This window comes from Talpa europaea (genome assembly GCF_964194135.1).
Source record: "Talpa europaea genome assembly, chromosome: 7".
NCBI classification, from domain to species: Eukaryota; Metazoa; Chordata; class Mammalia; order Eulipotyphla; family Talpidae; genus Talpa; species Talpa europaea.
This window is the reverse complement of record NC_140074.1, coordinates 93,577,118-93,596,850: the sequence shown is the minus strand read 5'-3', so window position 1 is coordinate 93,596,850 and position 19,733 is coordinate 93,577,118. Positions and strand designations below refer to the sequence as shown.

General features: G+C 42.8%; 1 protein-coding gene across 2 annotated transcripts in view; it reads right to left on the bottom strand.

The window, feature by feature from the left end:
- USP43 (ubiquitin specific peptidase 43) overlaps positions 1-19,733 on the bottom strand; it is a gene marked incomplete at both ends in the record, with an annotated part of 53,868 nt that overhangs the window by 2,034 nt on the left and 32,101 nt on the right. Inside the window, 9 exons of one of the 2 annotated variants that reach the window (XM_084237546.1) lie at positions 4,598-4,762; positions 5,735-5,893; positions 7,997-8,345; positions 8,451-8,577; positions 9,312-9,389; positions 11,692-11,795; positions 16,097-16,208; positions 18,273-18,408; positions 19,265-19,400. In XM_084237546.1, the coding sequence (XP_084093672.1) occupies positions 4,598-4,762; positions 5,735-5,893; positions 7,997-8,345; positions 8,451-8,577; positions 9,312-9,389; positions 11,692-11,795; positions 16,097-16,208; positions 18,273-18,408; positions 19,265-19,400 (1,366 nt within the window). The remainder of the gene's footprint in view (positions 1-4,597; positions 4,763-5,734; positions 5,894-7,996; positions 8,346-8,450; positions 8,578-9,311; positions 9,390-11,691; positions 11,796-16,096; positions 16,209-18,272; positions 18,409-19,264; positions 19,401-19,733) is intronic. The other variant, XM_084237547.1, reaches the window with a different exon arrangement.

The window sequence follows — 19,733 nt, the reverse complement described above, 5'->3', positions numbered from 1 at the left end:
TCTTGATCCAGTCATCTGTCAACGGACATTTGGGCTGCTTCCATGCCCTAGCTATTCCAAATAAGCTGCCATGAACATTATGGAACACATGTGTTTTTGTGTTAATAGTTTCATATTGTGTTGGTATATGCCCAAAGGTGGGACTGCTGGATTATATAGTATCTCCATTTTTTTGTTTTTAAGGTAGATCCAGATTGCTCTCCACAATGGTTGCACTGATTCATATTCCCACCAACAGTGTAATAGGGTTCCTTTTTCAGAAAAATGATTTTTTTCTATATACTGTTAATTGAAAAATAGAGTCTTGAGAAACATAATATAAACCAACTTGCAAAAATATACACATGTCTACATGTGTGTATGTGAATTATACACATATATGAAAACATACAAACAAGTATGAAGAAATAAATACCAAAATGACAGGTATAGAGGGAGTTGTAGGGGTGTTGGTGTGACTGATTTTCTTCTACACTTGATCTTAGCCAAAAGGCCGAGAAGCGATGTGACTGATTTTCTTCTAACTCTTTCCTACATCTCATTATTTCTAAAGGGAACATATATGTATCCAAAATTGTGTATTTTTTCTTAAGAAACAGTCAGAAATAAAAACAGTTTCAATAGCACCAAAAAGAACAAAATACTTATTATTAACTTAACCAGGGAGATGAAAAACGCATACAATTAAAAACTACCAAACCACTGAAAGAAATGAAAGAGGACATAAATGAATGGGAATATTCCATGTTCATGAATTGGAAGGTTTAATATTGTAAAAATGTCAGTATTTCCCATAGTGATCTACAAATTCAATATAATCCCTATCAAGATCCCAATGAGATCTATTGCAGAAAGCCTATCCTAAAATTAATTTGGACTCTCAAGTAACCTCAAATAGTCACAAAAAGACAAACACTGGATGAATCCACTACACAAGGTACTCAGTCAAAATCAGAGGGGCAGAAAGTTTACAGGAGGGAGAGGGGAAAGGGGAAATGAGTGTTTAATAGGTATTGAGCTTCGGATCAATAAGATGACAAGCGTTCTGGAGATGGTGGTGGTGATGGTAGCCCATGCCGTGAGTGTTTTTCAAAACACCGAACTGACACTTAAAAATGGTGACGATGGTTAAGTGTCATCATGGACATTTCAACGCAATTTTTTAAGAAGTAAAAAAGAAACACTCAGTCATCAGTCATTGTACCAATAAGATGCTTTGAATTACAAGATGTCTGCAATCACCAAGAAAGCAGCTTTTATCCAAAACACACAACCCACAAGTAAGTACAAGGTCATACGCATTGAGAGCTAGAGCTCGGTCAACCACACAAGCCTTTCACCCCCAGTTGTCCTCTCTCGTCACAGATATGAGCACAACTGCAAAAATGAGCAAGGATGGACGCTGCCACAAACCCATGGTCTGAAGTGCAGACAGGGTAGAGGGCTGGGGGGGAACGCCAGGGGCCTAGAACCGGGCAGATCCGGCCCAGAGGGGGCCTAGAGGGGGGCAGGGGGCAGGGTGGCACAAGCAGCCAGGGACCCAAAATGAATGACAGAAAGGGGAAGTGGGAGAACACCCACTAACTACTGGAGCAGTTTGAAAGCACCTCAGGGGTTCCTGGAGAATTTCACATTTCAGGTTTTTCACAGATAATATTTGGCTTTTTTTTTTCTTAAAAGCATTGCTTTAAATGGTTAGCCAGCCTTAAATGCAATTTCACCCAAATTACTGTGTAATTTCAGTTTTGATTGACCTCATTGCTCCACCATCAAATTCCCATTCCTCAGAGGGGAAAAAAGCTGTTCTGGGGTCTGAGATGTGTATGAAGGTTTTTTTCCTCTTCTATAACCCTGGGAAGGGCAGAAAGAGAAGCTTTGTGTTAGGAGGACAATGCTGTGACTTTCAGCTTTTCAAAAGGAGAGAACACTCCCCGTAGCCCTGGCAGGTGGCAAGAAGGCTTGGCAGAGGCCCTAAAAGTGCCGGCCTTTCTTCCTGGCTTGAAGGGGCCCGAGGCCAGGGCAACATCTCTGCTGAGCTCCATCTCCTGGGAACCATGACTACCCACACCACTCGTCCCTCCTCTTTTCCAAGTCGGCAGTGAGGACAGAAAGGTCCTTTGCTATCTTTTCTTTATTTCCCTCATCTCTTGGGTAATCTGAAGGAGAGGGGGTACTCTAGATAAACTGAGAAACACGTGGCATAAGGACAGAGAGACCCACACTATTGACCAAATATCTCACCTCAGGGGGAGGGAAGGGCAAGAACCACTGGTCCCCACCCCAGAAGGCCTTAGGGATGCTGAATGCGAGAGGCAGAACTGGTGCTCAGACATGCCTGGGTGCTAACCCCCAAACACGCCTCCTTCCCCTGCGCAACGTGTAGTGTTTAGAGCCAGAAGGGCCGAGAGTCCCAGAACCACCAGACCAGGCCCCTAATAAAGTAGCGCTGCCAGCAGAAACAGATAGAACTAAACATAAGTGCTCTCAAGGAGTTTCAAGTACCGGGGACTGAAAAATTTAACATTCTAGTTTTTAAAATTCAGTAAACGAATGGAAGGCATGCAGGATCACTGTTGAGACCCACAAGATGACTTGAAATGATCTTGAAATTCATAATTGTGAAAGCAATGTCTCACGTCATAAAGCAAAATGACAATGAGATAGAAACCACAGGGGGTTTTAGGAGACTTAAGGGATGGATCCAGAAGACGCAACAGGCAAATAACAGGAATTTGAGAAGTAGGAGAGACAAAAACAGACAAACCCCAAAAACATTCCCCTCGAGACAAGCTGCCTCTGTGGAAAAAGAGACCTCCCCAAGTTCCAGGTAGGAGTGATGAACAAAAACACAGACCTAAGCATGTTCTGGAAGAATTTCTAAACTTCAGAGTCTTGAGGCAGAACTTTAAAAGCTTTCAGCCAGAAAGAACAAATGACTCTCGTGTGACAAAAGAATGGGCCTCTCCTCTGCAGCCCTGGGGCCCAGGGACCGTGGGAAAACATCTACAAATGCCCGAGAGAAAAGGATCACACCCCAAGAGTCCTCCAACCAGCTGAGCTGCCACTCACTCCCAGGTGAAAGAAAATATTTGTGGCTGCACAACAAGTGAGAGAACATACCACGCATATCTGAAAAGAATTCTGAACAAACACTGAAGAATCAGAACTGACACCTGAAGATCAAGGGTGATAGAAACAAAGACAGACAGTAAGAAGTGTCCAGCAGACATGATGTGCCATCCCATGCATGGGGACAGATGGTCTTAGAATGTACACCATGAAGTTAAGGGCATGTGTTGGAACAGGAAAGGAATGCAAGAGGAATTCTAATTACAGTCTGGAACAGTGTTTGAAACCATCTCAGCAAAATCTAAGAACTGGGAATTGAGGTAGGGGAGTTTCTCAAATAAACAGAAGGAGCCCCTTAAAGTATTTCAAAGTTCTCGTTTTGCAGAGAGTGACATGGCTGCATGGTATAGGCCTGATCTTATTGGAAAGGAGAGAAGTGATAGAGTAGAATGACTGGCAGGAAATACTTGGCTTCTGGTATCTATATAGTAATGGGAAAATGCATCAGATTATAAATATCCAAAGAATAAAATAACAATTGGCAATATGGGAAAGAATAACAGGACTTCTAAATTCACAAAGAAAAAAAATAGTAACATGATCAAATCAGGAAATATAAAGAAATAAATGTCAGAAAATGTTTGAAATGGAATCAAGTTTTGTAGTTGTTACATTAGATATGAATAGACTGAATAATCCCATTATAAAATAGGCTCTGAATTAAAAAAAGAATGTAACACACTATCAGAAACTAAGTAAAACTAACTTAGAAGAAGGGTTCACAAAACAAAAGAGAAGGGCAAAATGACAGCAGGCAAAAAGTTGGTAGAACGACATGTCCAGACTTCAAACTATACCATAAATTCATAAAAATTAAAACAGCATAGTAAATCTTCCCTAATATCAAAGGAATGACCTACACGCTCAAAATTCCCCACCAGGCCTCCACTGCACTTGGAATGAAATGCAAACTTCATCCCCTGGGTCAAAGCATGCCATGGCCCTGCCAGTGCTGACCTATCACTGTCCTCCTCATCCACTCTCAGCTGCTCCCAGCTCTGGTCTCTCCTGCCCCTCACACATGTCCATGCAGTCCCGCTCAGGGCCTTCACCCCACCAGCAGCACACCCCGGGATTCTACACGACTCACCCACTCAGTTCTCTGCTCCATGGTGACCACCTGGAAAAGCAGCACTCGAAACCTGACTCCCCACACCCACCCTTACTCCTCGGTGTTTTACTCTTCCCCTTATGCCCACGACTCAACACCATTACATTCATACACTTGTTGTCGTCCTCTCTTTCAACAGTAAGCTCCAGAGAACACAGAAAGGATGTGCTGGTGACCGGAAAGTCACCCAAAACCCAATCTGAGAGAAGAATAAACCTCTCCTAATGACTGCCTCTTTATACACAAGGCCAAGAGGTGCCAGTACTTTCGCTAAGATGAGGAACAGTGGTCGTTAGAGAAAATGAAAACAAAATCAGCAAACCTAGCCCACATACCTTTGTATGTGATCAAACGTACCTTTTTCCTGACTGGAGACACCGTTTGTGAAAACAGGAGAGTCGGGCACCTGGGGGTGGGAGGAGGCAGGGGCTGAGCTCCAAGACAGCACGCTTCCCCGGGTACTGCAGTCATTGCTCCCGAGCCTCAGCAGCCAGTGATCAGATAAGGAAGAGCTGGTGGAACCTGGGGAGGAAGCACAGAGTGCAGGTTGGACCCAAGTACACCCCTGCGGGGCCGCAAAGGATGCTCATGGCCACGCTCCCGACCCCATCCCCTGGAACTACAGGTCCAGAGAAGAATTACAGCAGTGGAAGGTAATGACCAGAGGTGAAACCTGCAAGTGAGTAACCAAGTGATTAAGCTGAACATTTTATAGGAAGGCATTTGGGCCCAGGGGCTGGATGGTGCGGGTGGGGGGGGGGGGGGGGGATGAGGTTCATGAGTGTAGAAATGCTTTTTTTCATAAAATTACTTGTCATCAACTCCAGTTTTCTAAACATGGTTTATTGTCATTCTTCTTTCTATGTCTGTCTTCCGTAAAAGAAAGGCAGACTGCATTAGGGTTGATTTAGACTTGGTGGGGCAGCTTGGTTTTATTTGGTCACCTCCTACAATTATGGGGGAGAGGGGTGTTGGGAAATCTGAATAATTAAAAAAGAACTGGCCAAACAATGGCTAGTTTTCAAAGTGAAAAAAAAATCACATTAAAAAAAGGTTAACTTTGATCTTTTTTTCCCCTCTAGACATCCAAACAAGTCTGAGATTATCTAATAGGCCTATTGTGGAATGTGGTTGAGTAGCCACATTTCCTGCAAAAGCCTGGCCCTCCCTTTCTAATAGGACCGGTGCAGGTCTATATTGCACAAGGTTAATTCAAATCTAGTTTGATATGAATGAGACTAGAAATATGGAATTTCACACCACCAAGTGCCACCTGTCACAGACAGAGAAATTACGTTTTCCCCTTTCTTGGATTTCGGTTTGTCCATCCTGCATCCTCACAAATGAAATACTAGACTGTAGCACCCCAAACTCTGTAGCAACAGCCAGAACCCCCTCTTTCAGATCCTTGCTTGCTCCTGGTGTTTGCTGTGCAACTAATCATCTCTCCAGTCCTTAGAGAGACACCCCAAATCCCCCTCTTGTAGCGCCTACCTCTCATGGAGCTGCTGGCCGACCAGAGAGGGATGCTGTTCCGTTTCTGATAAAATAGGATGTAAGCCCCTCGGGTATTGACCTCATCTTCTAGAAGCGGTTCCACTGTGCTATCATCATAACTGTACCACTGACCATCCAGAGAGTTCCGGCAGTAGGCTGCAAAGGGTCAAACATCAAGTCCCAATTATTGGAGCCTCAAAAAGCAGGAAGATATCTCCCCCTGGCATAGCTGAAAAGTGAACATACTTGTAAACAGAATGAGGAAGTTGGTCCACTTCTGACCAAAGGCATTTTGTCTGACCAAAGGATCAAACAGTCCTACTACCAGATTCTCAATATATGACGTTAATTTAAGTAGCATCCTTCTATTGCAGGCATTGCTCAGGAAAATCTCCAACAAAAGTTAATTAGCCAGACAATAACATCAACGTTCACTCCATTTCTTATAAGAAGCTTCAAAATGCACATTTCTGACTCAGTAGGCAATGAAAACATGCAGTTGGGATTACGGCATACTTCTATCATACCTAAGAACTAAAGTGAAAACTTTAAGAAAAAGTTCATAAGGAAGATTTTCACCACCTTCCAGACAATCATAACAAAATGCTCTTTGCCTACCTTCCACATCTCAGTGAATGAGACCCTAACCCACCAATCTAGCAGTCAGTCAACTTTTTCTGTCATGGGCCAAATAACAAATATTTTAGGCTTTGCAGGTCACATAAGGTCTCTGCCAAATATTCTTTTTTGCTCATCACCTTTTTTTACCACCTTTTTAAAATGCAAAAACCATTTTTAATTACTGGACTACACAAAATCAGGTGTTAGGTTGGATTTGGCCCATGGGCCATAGTTTGCAGACCCCTGCACTAACCTCTGTCAGGTTCCCCAGAATTCATCTTTGCTCTTCTCTTTCCCTTCTCTTCCCATCCCACACCCAACCCCAAAGCCAGTCTTACTGCTTCTACTTCCACAAGTGTCTTCAATATCCTGATTGTTACCACCTGAGTCCTAGGCAATTCGACCTCTCACTTGAGCCCCCAAAACATTCTCCTTAATGGAATGCCAACTTGCATTCTTATTCCTTTCATTCAGTTCTCCACAGAGCAGAGCTACTACCTCAGTTGTAAACTACATTATGTCTTTACTCCTCTGTCTAAAATCTATTAATGGCTTCTCATCACCCTTTGGAAAAAATGCAAACTCTTGTCCATGGCTTACAGTATCTTCTGATCCAACCCTGCCTACTTCTCCAGCCCCATCTTGTGCTACTTACCCCACAGTCACTGCACTTCACTTCAGCCATGACAGGTTTTCATCAGTTCTTAAACACACCAAACTATTTCTGCCTCAGGGCCTTTGCACATGCTAGTAGCACTGCCCATGACACTCTTTCTCCCGTTATTCACATGGCTAATTCTACCTCACCCTTTAGCTCTTCACAGAAATGTAACATCCTCAGTGCAGTCTTATCCTATCTCAGACACAATCAATCAGTCACCTTTTCATAATGCCAGGTAGCTAAAGTGACAAGCACCTTTGTATCATCTGTGTCTGAAATTTCGTATCTTCCTTGTTCATCACTTCCCTGTTCAGCACCTAGCACAGGGCCTGGCATAAAATGGCTACTTAACAAAGATTTGTTAAGGAAAGAAGGAGCGATGATCCTGGATTTCTATGTAGTCCAGTGTGTTTAAAAGATGCAGGTATATCAATACACTGTTCAAAGTACATAGTGCACGTTTCAAAATGTGAAATATTTTAAAGCATTTTCTCAAAAACTGAAGTCATTCATATTATTCTAGAATGGAATAAACAAAGGTATATGGTTATGAGTAACTGAATGCGTGGCCCAGCTACTTGTTTCTACCTTTCTACTGGTCTACTTCTCTCAAGTGTCTCTGAAGGATAATTAAATGTACCCCACAGATAAAAAAAAATACTAAATCTGATTTTTAAGAAAAGGGTCCTTGTGCTGAATCACCAGTGATTCTTTCAGTTCCAACAATTATCCATTTATATTTGATATGGTCAAAATTCCAGGCTGTCACTAACTTTGTGTTCTCTCCACTGACCTAACACAAGTCCACAGCTTGAACCAGGCCCCTTCCCTCTACCAGATGCCTGGTGTGTGGCTGGGGAGGCATCAGCATGATCAAGTGCTGAGCTCAGCATTCCAAGAGACTCTTGTCTTGTTGAGGCCCAGGCCACAGCCATAACACGTGCCAAGGCAGGCAGAGGTCAAGAGGCAAAGCTCACCTGTGTAATGCCCACCTTGCAGACTGCCGTGGTGGTTGCAGACGGCATACAAGTCATACAGGAAGTTCAGTGGGTAGCTGGAGGGCAGGTAGGCTGGTTGCTTCCAAGAAGGCCGGGGGCCCTGAGTGTGCGGGGGGCTGGTGCTTCTCTGAGCCACGTGGGGAGCCATGTCGAGGCCAGAGAGTGGAAACTTCACCAGCGTTGATAGCTTGTTTCTTCTCTCGCCCACTTGGCAGAACCTCTTGAGGTGGATGATGAGGATGTCAGGCAGAGTCCACAGGCTCAGCTTCACCATGCCCTGCTGCAGGGCTTTGCAGTGGGGGCATTTCCATGCATCATCCTGGGCTAGCTGCAAAGGAAGTGGGGACTGTGAGGCCCTTCGAGGGAACTGACCAATCCCCTGACAGATAGCCAGCCCCCTTCCCTAGTGGAGAGTGGACCCCTAGGATGAGACCTGCTCTTCCTTGGTGTAGAACTGAAAACATTCGTCTAAGGTACAGCTGTGCTGCTGGTGCGCCTGTTGCTGTCGCCACACACTGTCTGCATCCTGGACCCGCTCCTCCTGGAGACTCCCGAAGAGGCTGCCGGAGAGGAAACCAAGGCATTCAGGGCTCTGCAATCCTCGGGAGGCTAAACCCAAGTTTCTGCTCAGCAAAGAAGTATCGCCAGGCAGGCAAAGGCACCTCATACATAGCCTGACATATGCAAACTCAGTTCTACCAGAACTCCCCATCTCCCTCACTGGCTCCATGATGGACCAAATCCTTGGCTTACTCATCTCTGTGTCCTCATCCCAGAGCACCTAGGAGATTAGATACTTGCTGGACTGCACGGTGTCCTTTTTCAAAATAAGGTGGGAGCACTCAGTGCCACAGAGGCAATGATTAAAAGTGCAGACTCAAGTCAGAGAGCCTGAATTTCAATCTTGGCTCTGACATGTAGAAGCTGTGTGACACTAAGCAATTGTTTAACCTCTCTGTGCCTCAGTCTCCACATCTGAAAATGTGGCTTATAGACATGATCCCCTTCCAGGGTGTGATGAAGGCTAACTAAAGTACATACATGTAAATGCTCAGAGGCACTGGCACAGGAGTAGGTAAGTGACACACAACCATTTCCCACCATTGCTGTTATCACTACAACATCACCCACCATCATCATCATGACTGCCCTTAGTGTTTCTATGCAGTCTATTGGCATTGGGCATCTCAGAAGAATGGACGACATGGCACAAGGAGGCAGGCGCCCTGCCCTGCAGTCACATGGGGGAAATCACAGTCTGGCCCCCAGATGGAGTCAGACTCGCTGCACTCACCGCTCCTTGATGCAGCTGTCCCACTCCACGGCCAGTTTGACATGTGGGGGGCCTCCAGGCCTCCTGAGGTGCAAAGCCCTGAGGAGACAAGGGAGCCCATCAGAAAGCACAGAGCACCCTTCCTCTATCTTAGGGGCCAGTGGTCTGCCTCCAGCCCCAGGACTAATGCTGCAAATGGAAATGCCTAAAACCACGTGTAAACCCAGGTCAGATATCTGGGACTGGTTGTTTCCTAAAGACTCCATTCTAAGTCCACTGCTGAATGCTCTCTCCTCACCCATTTAGGAGCTCAGGAGCACTAAGGATTTACTGCAAGGACACAGCTCCTCTCTCCCAGTGCAGCCCCAACTACCTTCTCAGTGTCTAGAGTACAGGTCCATTTGATTGTCCTGCACAATACTCAGTTCCTGACACTGCCTAAGATGAGCTGCCGGCTGTTCCTTCACTATATAGGCACAGCTGATGAAATCACCGGTCATCGGTGATTGACTGAACTTCCAGCCTCTCCCGTCCCTGAAGGTATGGGAAGAAGAGGGAGGATTGAATTTCCAACCCTCTAATCACAGGATTTGTTCTCCCAGCAATCAGGCCCTCACTTTTCCAAAGTCAGCTTATGAACGTAAATCTGAGTACAGCTGAAAAGGGCTTGTTATGAATATCAAGACACCTTTATTGTTCTCATCACTTAGGCACAAATATCAAATATCACTTAGATATCACAAATTAAAAAGGGTTTTAGAAGCTCTATGTCAGAAATAAGGAGAAGACCAAGATTTTTATTATAAGTCACTGTATCACACCTGCATTCTGCATACAGTTTCAGTCAATCAAGCCAGGAAATCAAAGAACATTATTGAAGACTTTGCATTTATGGGAAAATGGGCAGAACTCCTGAGCCATTCATTTATAGGGCATCTGCCTCTCAAATACTGACCTGGCCCTGGAGTGGGTTTGCAAGGCGTGGAGGCAGGCACATGTAGACTTAGGTGTCACAGCCACCAGAAATTGCAGTCATAGTCTACAATCTCTCAGCCATAGTCTACAATCTACTAGAGGTTGGGTTGGGGGGTCAATGGTTCAGAGGTAGAATTTTCACCTATCCTGGAGGTTGAATTCACTAGCATGGCCTAATTGAATGAATTTGGGTTTTTCAGTCAGATCAATCTGGGTTCAAATTCAGGCTCAACGTCTATGTTTACTGCAGTATTATTTACAATAGCCAAGATACAGAAACAACCCAAATACCCCCAAACAGACGAATGGATCAAAAAATTTTGGTATATCTACTGTAGGGTAAGGAAAATTGTCGGGCTTTTCTGCCCTCTCGCCATCAGGATAGATGACGGATCCTTGCAGTCCTGAATGCATGCCTGATGGCGGGCACCTGGAATAGGGTGTGGGCATACGTAGATGGGATTCACCTAGGCTGAGACTGGGCTTTTAAGGGCGGCGTCACAGGGACGCCAGGAGAAGCCAAAAGAGAAGCAGAGAGAGAAGCAAGAGAAGCAGAAGCCGAGAGAAGGCCAGAGAGCTCAGAGTGAAGACCTGCTGGGGGCTGGGAGGCCTGCCAGCCTACCGGCCCCCCAGCACCCCTTCCTGCTGTGTACCTGGTAATCCCAATAAAGACCTGCAAAAAACCACTGAGGATTCTGACTCCTCCTTTACCCAGTCTCCTGGATCATAGAAAACCTGCACTGTGGTATTCCTGCCCTCTACACTACACAATGGAATATTACTTGCCAATCAAATAAGACGAACTCATGCCATTTGCATGAGCAATGTGGATGGAGCCAGAAGGGATTATGCTGGCTAAAATAAGTCAGAAGAAGAAAGATGAATGTTGGAGGTTTTCACTTATATGCAGAATGTAGAGAAACCAAACAAAAGATTAAGAAAAAAGATAAAACCAGGAAGCTGACCATACATCTGAGGCATATAGCAAAGGAGGGGGTGGGAAAGGGATCAAAACAGGGGAGGGAAGAGCACAGGGACTTGGTGATGGTTCACAGGTGATATGGTGGCAGGAGAATTATACCTCAGGGGAGAAACCAATTACTTCACCAAAATGAACACTGATATAATAAAATAAATAAATAATTCAGCCTCAGCCGTGAATGGGCTGTGTAACTGTGAGCAAGTGAATCTCTGGGAAACTCAGTGTCCCTTCACGTTTGAAGTGGCCATCACTGTACCTCTCTAGACATAACTCTGAAAAGCACAGAATGTGTGTGAGGATCTGAGACAGTGACTGGAGAGGTAAGTGGCCCAGAGGAGCTAAGATTGTAATTAATTTAATTTTATTGACACATAGCCTAGTCTAGTGGGAGTCTAGTCAAGTATGGGCCTATTCATTTCTGCACCAAATCTGAGTGACCCTTACCTGTCAACTGCCCAGTGGCAGAGGGGCCGACTGTCCTGTGGAGACAAGTAGCTGCATGGCGCAGAGAGCCCCACAACCCGGATGGAAAACAGTGACCCCGGGTTCTGCCAAGACAAAAACAGAGGCACCAGTCATCATCCAGGCTGACTTACTAGAATCTTCAGTGGACAGAAATTATTCCCAAAATATAGTTTTTTTACTGTTTATTTTGAATATTTCTTTAATATTCAAATCTAAAGAGAAAAGGATTTTGTTTTTTGAGAAGATAAAATATAGTGACCTAATACTGTTCAACACATTAAACTTTCCAACACAAAGAAAATGGTGCTTTTAAATAACTTGTTATTATTTGAAGCGGATACTAGTACATGAATGGAAAAGCACCAGCTATCTTAATAAAGCATTAATAGGTAACTTATTATATTTTATTAAGATTATTATCATCACACAGTTGCCAAAAGGAAGCAATTATCTAAAAGGAAGTTAGAGTATATTTTACATATAATTAAAATAAATATGTACTTCAAAATAATCCACATAAAGAAATACTACCTAGGTTTTTATTCAAAGATAAGCATCTTTTTAACGTTCTAACTTTTCTGAAATTGAAACATATCTTAAACATCATTATTCACAATAGTCAAAAGGTGAAAGTAACCCATCGTCATCAGCAGGTGGTATGTACGTACCACAGAATATTATTCAGCCTTAAAAGGGGAGGAAACTCTTACACATGCTACGACATGGGTGAACCTTGAAAATATTTTTCTTAGTGATAAAAGCTGAAACAGAAGGGTAAATACTGTGTGATTCTCTTATATGAAGTACCCAGAGTAGGCAAATTCATAGAGAGAAAAAGAATGGGAAGAAAAGGAAGACTAGAGGTTACCACCAACTATACGGTAGGGGATGGGGAGTCACTTAATGAGGTATAGAGTTTTTTTGGGGGGATGATGAAAATTTGGGGGTATAGATAGTAGCAATCACTGTGTAGCACAGTGAATATGATTAATGTACACTTAAATGGTTCAAATAAACCAACATTATACATTCTTTGCCACAAATTTTTAAAAATCTCAATAGACTCTCCAATAAAGGAAAAACAGTTCTTAAAAAGATCATTGATGAACTTGAATATAACTAGAAAAATCAAATTTTCTTCCAAATTGTGACAGAGAAAAGACATCTTGTAGGGTAAATGAGTAAAAATCAGACTTTTTTTACACCCTCCTGCTATTAGCGTCTATGGCCAGCACCTGTGGTTTTGCACGCCTCCTGTGATTGTGGCCTCCTGGGCCCAGATTGTGGCCACCTGGACCCAGAGAGATGGGGCATGCATGTATGCAAATGGAGACACCTGTGACTAGGGGCGAGGGGCTATAAAGCCAGCTTCACTCTGAGATGGGGGAGAACACCAGAGAAATGCTGAGCGGGAAAGCTGGTCTGTTCCCTGATTCAGCATTAAAGGCCTATAAAAATCCATGGAAGGCTCCAAAATTCTCTTTTCGTCCGTGAGAACTGACAATGAACTTACCCGGCCTGGGATGGGTTCCTGGGTGAACTGGTGGTGGGAATTTTATAGGGAATACACAATGATGTAAAAGATATAAATAAATAAATATAAAATTAAAAAATAAAAATCACTGATAAAATATAGGATGAATTCAGAGAGGAAAAAGAGGGAAATATTACATATAATTCCAGGAGAGAGGAATAGCAGGTGGGAAGGCAGCATAACCCACAACACTCAGAGAGCTGCGAGTGGGGCCAGGCTGTGGCAGCTGATGTGTGCAGGCAGCAGTGGGACCAAGGTTGAAAAGGGAAACCAGAGCCTGGCTGCAGAGAGCCTCAAGTGTCAAGTGCAGGTGTGTCCATCTACCTGGACTAAAACCACATGCTGGTTGACATGAAGCTTCAACAAAGACAAAAATCAGGGTTTGGAAGCAAGCTGACTTTAGGGACTTGGTTTTAGGACTCACCAAAGAAGGATGTACTTCCTAAAGAGACTTAACAACCCACCTGTTCTGCTCCCCACTCTGTCTCTGGTGCATCCTCTCACCCCCCACACCTCTGGCCTGTACCCCAGTTCTTATATGCATAAATAAATAAACCTTTAAAAAAAGACTTACTGTAGGGTAAATAATTACCAGGCTTTTCTGCCCTCCTGCCATCAGCATTGATGATGGACCCCTGTGGTCCTTAATGCATGCCTGATGGTGGACACTTGGAGTAGGGTGTATGTAGGTGGGATACACCTGGGCTAAGACTGGGCTTATAAGGGTGTCACAGGGATGCCAACAGAGCAAAAGATAAGCAGAGGCCATGAGAGAACACCGGAGAGCCCAGAAATAGTGAAGACTTGCAACCCTGCCTGCTGTGTAAATCCCAATAAAAGCCTGAAAAAGCCACCAAGGTCTCCAGGACTCTCTCCTTCACCCATCTGCTCAGGTCATAGAGATCCTGACCCAAAACTTACTTAAATCTGAGGAGGGTGCTCTTTTTCCTGGCACCCCTGACTGAGCCTCGCTGTTTGAAGGGTAACATAATCAACATAATTAGGCCACCTAGTTTGCATGGAAACAGCTTACCCTTGTTTGCTCACAAAGAAAATTTACAAAGTGACCATAAAAATGTTTTGGCGATGATAAATATTTTTTCACAATTCAAGTAAATTTTATTCTGTCCAGAAAATTGGTTCTTTGTTAAGAGGCACTTTCCTGTCCTCTGTTCTTGGCAAGGAAAATTCTCCTTAGAGCCTTGAATATATGTTCACAACTTTTAGTCTCTTTAGTTCACCACTGCAAATTCTAAATGTATTCTTTTCAAATAATTAGCACACAGAGCCAGTATTTAATAATAAATAATATGAAAAGCATTATGGGTTAAGTAAACAGGCTAGCCTGGGAACCTTAGGACCACTCAGAACGTATTATTCCTACGGAAAATTATGCCCAACCATCATTTCATATAGCAGTGAATCTGCAGGAAAGCATCAATAGCTGACTTGGAGGTTGCCTCTTAGAATTTTGCTGGCCCCACTAATGGTCTGATTGGTCTCTAAAATCAAAATGACTGTGGGAGAGCAGAGGTAAAAGCACACATGGGACCAAGTGGAGAATCAGGACAGCTGAGTTAAATGTGCCCACGAAAGTGGTTTCATCCACTTTCAACAATCAGGAGCACAGGGTTTGGGGGAAGGCTGGAGTTATTACTAGAGGTTCTGACCTACTTAGAAAGAAGTTAGTTTCTAATCTGGGCACTGCAGTGCAAACAGCAATATCCTTTAGAGTTAAAAGATGGTACAAATGTAGAAAAAGTCTTGAACAAGGTGATAGTTGGTATAAATCCTGAATCAGATATATAGTTTTCCCTGAGCAGGAAGGAACTGAATCATAAAGAACAACCTGTGAAATAAGGCTGGTACATTCCCCAAATAAGAAGTTCTTACTAAGAGAAAAGTTGGAGTTAAACAAAATTCTGCTATTTTTCTGTCCCTAAAAAAGTTCAGTGTCTGTGCCAGGCAGTCATTAGAATAGTTTCTGATGCTATAGAACCTAAAAGGGGTGATTTGAGACTATGTTGGTTTCAAGTAGAAACTACCAATCTGATGATAAATGTGCAAGACAAAGAGATGTTTTCCCTTGTGTTTTTTTTTTTAAAGCATATTTTTTAAAAGGTTTATTTATTTATACAAGAACTGGGGTACAGGTCAGAGGTGCGGGAGGATAAGAGAATTCACCAGAGACAGAGCGGGGAGAAGAACAGGCAGACAGACCGAAAGCACTACTGAGAGGAGCAGCGGGCAAGACAGGAGAGGTCTGCTGCGCCATGTGGGAATCTCCCTGGCCGGCCGGGAATCGCACCTGCGCTGCAGAGGCTGTGGACAGCTTCACAGTGTGGCGTTCAACCCGCTGCGCCACTGGGGAAGCCCTTCCCTTGAATTTTTAATCTCAGTTTTCAAACCAGGGTCAAGATTATTTTAATATCTAGATTTTCATATTGGGACATCAATTTTAATTTTCCACCGAAATCATATCTCAAGTCCCTTAAAATTTTGGATCCAAAAGTTTCAATTTCAATTTGTTACAATGAACTCTCCTCTAGAAATATCTTAAGTAGACCATTTGTATTCAAAACTGAGAATAATAATGTAAATCTACTCTTTATTCCAATGGTGTTTTTAACGATTTGATGGAAAAAAGTGCCATGTGCAAAAGGTATTTTGTAATGCCACAGAGGGTGAAAGCACAGGCCATGAAATCGTCACTTCCTAGCACATAAATCAACATTGCTTTCGACAATGTGAAGGCTCTCATAAACAGCAAATTCTTGTCTCTCCTGAGCTACCCCTAGATTCCTACTCCCACCCACCTCCCTGCACGCGCACACATGCACACACACTGACCTGTATGGGGGCCTCACTCCTCATGAGATAGCGGACCTTACTGAGAATGCATTGCTGGAGCTGGGGCCAGGAGATGGCTCTGTCTTCCCTTATCAGAAAAGGTGGTCCAAACCTGAAAAATCCAAAGAAATTTATTTCATAAAGGAAAAACCAGCTATATTTATCAGTCATGAGCACTAGTTCCACTCATGCACTCCACTCATCGGATAAGAGTTAAGCACCAAGCACCACACAGAACTGCCCATCAGAGAACCCACTGCACATTAGGGTAGAAACAGGGGTCAGAGATGCAAAGGCGAAAACAGACATTGCAATGTAACAGATGGCTCCAGATGATTACCCGGCAGGAAACTCTTCCCCACAATAGAAAGTAAACTACAGAACCTGGAGCCGAAGAAAAGGAAACCAGAAATAAACCCAGAGGGGACATGGTCCAGTTGACACATTGATGGCTTTATGCGCCGGGAATATTCTCTTAACTGGGAGGGTTTTCCAAATCCCAACCTAATGAGCTGTTGCTGTCCACTCCAGCTCTGCCATGGGGACTGCCAAATCATTGACCATTGCAGGTTCCCTGGCCACACTGAGCCAGGTTGTGTGTCAAGTCAATGGATAAGAATGTGAAAGTATTGACTACACTTTGCCAAAACACAGCACAAAAATGAGGTGGTAAATATGGACGGGCAGGGTCACAGGTGTCTACTGTTATGCACCTTACCCTCGGCAGTCAGGCACCCAGGTTGCTTCCATTTTTTCAATTTAAACAATGCTGACTATGTCAGGAACTACATGTATTCTTGTACCTGTACTTCTGAATGCCCATCACAATTGTTGCTTTGGGATGAGGCTCCAGAAATGGAAATGTGAGACCAGAAAAGCCACACCAATTTACCTGTAGAGCCTATGCCCCAATCCCTTAACATTTGTCCAGAGGTAGTGTCAGTGATTTTTTAAAGTCCTTTCACAATCTATAAGGTTTAGAATTGCATCTCACTATTACAATCAGAATTGCTTCTACTAGTGAGGTTGAATATTTCTTCCTGTGCTTATGTTTCTTCTGTGAACCATTTTACTAAAGAATGTTTCCCTCACTAATTGAGAACTAGGTTTTAAATGTTGGATACCCATCCTTCACCTGTCACATGATATAAATATTTTTCCTTATTTGTGCTTTGCTTTTCAAATTTGTGTGTAGTTTAAAATATTCAGTGTATTGAAGACATAGCTTTTTTCTTTATAGTCTTCTGCCTAAGGTGTTAAACTAGTCCTTTACCCCTAAGACACAAATATTCCCCTACATTATCCAGGAAATTTTATGGCTTCCTTTTCTATATTTACCTCCCTAATCAATCTGAAATTTAAGCATGTGAATTTATGGTGGGAATAAAAAGTTGATAGAGAAAATGAAAAGAAATCAGTTGACCCAGTCTTACTTACTGATTAATTCATTAACTTAGTACTAATATAAAATACAACTTTTATCACATAATACTTAAATATAATTTGACCTATTCTGTTTCATTGATTTAAGTATATATTCCTCTGTTTTAATAATTAAGACTATCCTGTTTCATTGGAGCCATCCCTCTTCTTCCTTTATCCCTCTCAGTATTTTCTGCCTATTATAAGTTTATTATTGCAGATTAATCTTAAAGACATTTTATCAATCTAAAATTTTTGGTAGAAGTTATATCTTTTAAGCATTTTATTGGGACTATATAAGAAAATTATCTTTTTTTTATATTTGTTATGTAATCAGTCACAATCCTAAATTCTCAATAGTAATAATCACATTCCAATTCTTAATTCTTTGGAAAGATCTCAATATAATCTGCAAATAGTGGTAATTTTATCTCCTCTTTTCTCATGGTCAGTTTCTTTTCCTTGTATTACTGTACCGCCCTGGCCTTACAATACAGTATAATAGTGATGAGGGCAATAATTAATCCTGAAATTAATAGGAATATCTCCCATGCTTAATTGTTAAGGAAGATATCAGCCATCTGCTTAAGGCAATTATTTCTGATTGTCTTGCTCAGAAAGTACCCTCTTCCCTATTCCTAGATGATTAAACTTGATACTGTTTAATTTTATCAACTTAGAATTATTCTAGACAGAATTCCAAGTACATACAAATCCCAGACATCATGTATAAAGAGCATGAAGTTAAACATACCTGCTAGCCTGCTGCCCTGACCCCATCAAGTTACAGAAGAGGATTAGCACCTTGTTCTCACTACGGGCAGACAGGGGCAATCGCTGACCCTCACGGGCAGCCAAGCGCGGGGACACAGACAGACCAGATGCATGAGCTGGAGGGAGAGAATTACATTTGAACATTTAAAGGAGCCCCTTCCCTGGGTCAGAGCCCTGGCTTCTCTGGCCCACTCTTTCTCTTGGAGCACCTACTAACCCACCATTGGGAGACACTGCAACAATTTAACTTCAAAATAAGGGCAGGGATTTTAATTAACACTTCTTAAAGCCAGAGCCTCCCTGGTGGCGCAAGGCGTTAAGACGCAGCCTATGAAGCTATCCGCAGCCACTGCAGCATGAGTTCAATCCCCGGCCAGGGAAGTGACCCATATGGTACAGCAGACCTCTCCTGACTCACCCACTGCTCCCCTCAGCAGTGTATTTCAGTAGATCCTCCTGTTCTGCTCCCCACTCTATCTCTGGTGAATCCTCTCACACCCTGCATCTCTGGCCTGCACCCCAGCTCTTATATGCATAAATAAATAAATAAATCTTAAAAAAAAAAAAAAAAAAAAACACGTCTCAAAGCCAACAAGAAAAATACTCCAGGTGATTTTGGTTGCTTGTAGGCCTTGATCAGAGCCACAGAGTAGCCCCCCCATGCCCAACTTAGAATATCAACATGAGGAGTGCACAGAGAAGGTAAGCATCTTTAGCATTGTGGAAGCGCAGGTATTGGACTATCCTTTAACAAATTCTCCAGGTGATTCATCCTCACTAAGGTTTTAAGAACCCCTGTATTTATTGAATAATTTTTAATAATCAACCATCTGTATACCAAATATTGGAGAAAACAAGCTTGAGAGTTCCGAGTACTGAAAATAAATGTCTTATCCCTCAGTGTCCGATGAATACCTTCTCAAACTGATAAATCCCAGTACCCACATAAAATTATGCAAAGCACTACGGTACCTGAGAGTGTCTCCTGGCCAAGTTGTGGAGGAGCTTGAAAGGCATACACGTTATCTCCCTCGGCAATAGTGTTCAAGTCTTCCTCATCAAAGAAAGACCTCTGGAATCCACTGGGATGTAGTTCAACCAAAATCACCTGGAATGAGAAGGATCATTTTCCCTCTTGATTTCTCAAAAGGAATTTAACACTTAAGAAATCTAAAAGTAACTAGAGTCTTAAACCTCTCTTTTACCCTTACTTTGCTCTTAAGTGATAAGTGCTACTTATTTTTAGTAATAGAACACAGTAGGTATAATAATTAGGTTGATCACAGACATCTCAAATACAGCATTAGAGTAGCAATGTGCTGAGGGAAGGATTGGGGCAATAAAATTAAAAATCTAAAGATTTATATACTCAGCTGAGCTACCGTACAAAAATGAGAATTAAGCGCTCTACAAATAAAACATGAGAGAGTTTAACATGGAC